The sequence below is a fragment of the Hordeum vulgare genome, chromosome 2H (assembly GCF_904849725.1).
Source record: "Hordeum vulgare subsp. vulgare chromosome 2H, MorexV3_pseudomolecules_assembly, whole genome shotgun sequence".
NCBI classification, from domain to species: Eukaryota; Viridiplantae; Streptophyta; class Magnoliopsida; order Poales; family Poaceae; genus Hordeum; species Hordeum vulgare.
The window spans coordinates 41,996,865-42,000,514 of NC_058519.1; the positions used below are offsets into that span (position 1 = coordinate 41,996,865).

The 3,650-nt window shown below is 43.0% G+C and overlaps 1 protein-coding gene across 1 annotated transcript; it reads left to right on the forward strand.

Moving 5' to 3' along the window:
* The first annotated feature begins 1,437 nt into the window (after window positions 1-1,437).
* On the forward strand, window positions 1,438-2,488 carry LOC123425289 (probable protein phosphatase 2C BIPP2C1). Its single transcript, XM_045108972.1, has 4 exons — window positions 1,438-1,526; window positions 1,800-1,969; window positions 2,102-2,245; window positions 2,348-2,488. The coding sequence occupies exons 2-4, from the start codon at window positions 1,832-1,834 to the stop codon at window positions 2,486-2,488; spliced, it is 423 nt and encodes a 140-aa protein (XP_044964907.1). The 5' UTR covers window positions 1,438-1,526; window positions 1,800-1,831.
* The last annotated feature ends 1,162 nt before the right edge of the window (window positions 2,489-3,650 follow it).

Consider the following 3,650-nt stretch of genomic DNA (forward strand, 5'->3'; position numbering starts at 1 on the left):
TTTGATCTGTGGACGCGTTTGACAAAAAAAATCCGAGTCGAGCTACTGCACCTCCCACCCCATCTGGATCCGCCGTCGGTCCGCATCCTGCGTCGCGCCGTCCTCCCCGCACCCCGGCCTGCCTACTCTCCGTCGCACCCTCTTCCACGCGTCGTCCGAGTACTCCGCGCTAGGTTTGCCGGTGCCGAGGCCTAGGCCGCCGCGCTCCAGGTCCGCGCCGGCCGGCTCAAGCGCACGTCGTCCGAGTCGTACGTGCACGATTCACCGGCATAGGTCTAGGCCGCCATGCTCCGGGCCCGCGCCAGCCGGATCGAGATCGCGCCGCAGACCGTGACGGGCTGCTCAACATGATCCTTGCCGCCACGGGCAACGACCGGGAGGAGGAGGAAGACGCGGAGATGGGCAGCGTCGGATACGACCGAGGGTTCCAAGCAAGATGGCTAGCTCCAGCGGGGTCTCTCCATGGGAAAGATGGCGCTGTACCTATGAGAAAAACACAGGCGAGGGGAGAGATAGAAAGGAAGGAGGAGAGGGAGGGAGAAAGAGAGGGCGTGAGGAGTGGAGGAGAGGTCTTGGCGATACCCGCCTCTTGCGCGTGGAGGGGGAGGGGGAGAAGCGATGAGGTGCGGCCATAGAGAGAGATGAGAGAGATCCGGGAGGAAGAAGGAAAGAAGGGAGGTTTGACATGGAGCGGCGTAATCTTGTCGGGTTGAATTGAGCCCGAGTGGTGCTATTGCCGCTGTTGGACGACAACCGATGGGACAAGCCCATGTGCTGCATCGACACATTTGATGCATAGCAGCAACCGTAAGTTCCTCTCCTTTCTCTGATTAGGATTAAGATTCCATTGTTATTTGACTGAGAGAAGCCACAAAAACTTTCTCTTTTGATGCACAACGACCATCAAAATCAACTTTCTCTCTTTCTCTCTCTAATTGATTGTGAGCTACAGAATAACGTGTATTTGTGATCCTTGCTAATGTGATGGGATTGATTCATGAATTAGAAAAATATTTCCCGTGAGATTTGCTAATATACAAATTTGATGTCTACAGTATCTTTCACTTGTTTGCTGTTATGCCTACAAGAGTTGATTCTTTCATTTTTCTAAATAGAAAAGCGTAGTACAATTCTCTTATGCAACTTATAAAAAGCAGTTACAAGTAAGAAGAATGGTGTATTCACGGAGGGAGTATATGGCATCTATTGTTCCTAGAAGGCCTACAACAAACAACAACTCTAGGTTCCTGTCAGACATATATACAGTGGTAATTGTATCTACTGGTTCCTTCATGCAGATACTATACAGTATACACGGAGGAATATTTACTCTCCATGTGCTTTTATTCTGTTATATTATGTGCTAAAAATAAAATGCATGCAATCAATTCATGTTGCTCTTTAATTTCTCTAACGTTGACATCTGTTAAAAAAACAGGTGTAGACAGGTGGTGAAGATGCTTATTTCATAGCTTGCGGCGGCTGGTTTGGTGTAGCAGATGGAGTTGGTCAGTGGTCATTTGAAGGTAAACCATACTTTCTCTGCTCGAGTACTGTCGTGTTATCTTGTGAGTGCACTGAACTCCTGGCTGTACAAATACACCTTGTTTCTGTTATTGTGTTCACTCTTTGAAAGTGTCTGTTAGCTAGCAGTTAACATCAGTGTGTTTCAGATGTCCATATCTAATTTATTTGCCATCTTTGTCTTCATTAATTTTGATCGATCTAAGTTCTCATCATACACTGTTGTTCTCGGGAATATGTTCGCTCAGAACTGTGGATGTGACTTTTATCCTCAGGAATCAATGCGGGGTTGTATGCGAGAGAGCTAATGGATAGTTCCAAAAAAATTGCTATGGAGAATCAAGGGCCACCAGGGATGAGGACCGAGGAAGTCCTGGCTATGGCGGTAGTTGAAGCACGGTCCCCTGGTTCTTCAACTGGCTTAGTTGCTCACTTTGATGGCCAGGTATGTTCTTCTGTCAATCTTTCTTTTTTGTGAATTCTGTCATCAAGATTTGGAATGCCTACCATTTCCTGTCACATTTATTGGTGGTTAATTGTACATGTATTTTTTCTCATCAAGTGATTGATATGGCAGGTCCTTCATGTATCTAATATTGGCGATTTGGGATTACTGGTGATAAGAAATGGACAAGTATACGCACAAACAAAGGCGATGACATACGGTTTCAATTTCCCGTTGCAAATAGAAAACAGTGTTGATCCTTCAAGACTTGTACAGGTGACACAGCGCTTGTTAAGTTTATATATTAATCATGTTACTATTTTGTTTCTTTTTAGGTTTCTAAGATTTTAATATATGAATTTCTCTCCTTATTCACATAATTATGCTATCGATTTACAAGAAGGTGCTACCATTGTGACAACGTCGGATGGTCTGTTAGACAACGTCTATGATCATGAGGTGGCATCTATTGTCTCGAAATCTCTGAAAGCTGACCGCAAGCCTACGGTCTTAACCTAATGAACTTTTCTTGTTGGAAAGAAGAAAGCCTACTAAGCCCACCTACAGGAGATGGTCAACCAAGAATCATCCTGACAAAAATTAGAGGAGTTCACTATTTAAATTTTAGTAGTTCAGGTATTTAAAGTGAGTCCACTTTAAAAGTTCAAAATAATTTACTATTGTAACATAAATAAAATAGAAAGTTCCATAAGCAACAAACTTCTAGATACATCACACCCTCCAGGTAACCAATTTGCACGTTTAATTTTTCTGTACTTTTCTTTCGCTTCTACTTTTCTTACTTTCTCACCTTTTAAGTGATTAGGTACAAGGAGTTTCACTAGGAATTATATGTGGAAGTTCTTGTTACTACCGATGGGCGCCAAAGCTTTCTGCGTCGGCACCTGAGGTAGGCGACGACTTGCGTCACTACCAAGCTGCGACAACCATACAAGGCCTTCCGTGCTCAAGCTGAAAAGGCAAGAAGATTTCATTATTAACTCGGATCAAAAGGTGTATCATCTTCTTTGGCAGAAGTACACGATGGTTGGCTGAAACTTTGAAGTGCTAAAGTTTCAGGAAAGGTAAAAATCCATCTTTGACGTATTTGTTTTCAGAGTATTGACCCTGGAAAGAGTTTAAGAGGAGAAAGATTATTAAAGATATGGTAGGTTGTCCTTACTACTTTTGGGGAAACTTTTATCACTTCTCTTTGGGTTGCATTGATGTCAAAGGCATGGAGGGATTGTGATTTCTCGCGGTCACTTTCTTCTAAAATGCACATTGCCTGGTGATCTAAAATAGTGGATGGGAAATGTTCTTCATCAGTGTTCATCCCAATTGCTAACAATCATGTTTGCATACTCAGGTTTTTGGTTTTCTGTGGTGATTTACTAAACTTACTATGGCTTACGATCCCGTTTGACGTATACTTGTGCCCTCCTCTACAGTTTCCAAATAGTTGGTACGGGACTACATAAAGTGGATTGTTGAATTTGCCAAGCATAATGGCACACTTAATTTTGGAAGATCACTTGAAGAGTATATCAATCAAAGATGCTTTGAGATTTTCACATGACTATATGAGGTTCCCATAAACTCATGTATCTTGTTTAATAGATTGCCAAAATAGCTTCTTTTAGTGCACAAGGAAATTATCTATTTTTGTATCAGGTAAATA

Excerpts from the sequence above, each read along its gene's own strand:
- LOC123425289 (XM_045108972.1), top strand. The coding sequence starts at position 1,832 with ATGGATAGTTCCAAAAAAATTGCTATGGAGAATCAAGGGCCACCAGGG. Across the intron at positions 1,970-2,101 it reads TTGCTCACTTTGATGGCCAG|GTCCTTCATGTATCTAATAT; the intron begins GTATGTTCTTCT and ends TTGATATGGCAG. Across the intron at positions 2,246-2,347 it reads ATCCTTCAAGACTTGTACAG|AATTATGCTATCGATTTACA; the intron begins GTGACACAGCGC and ends CCTTATTCACAT.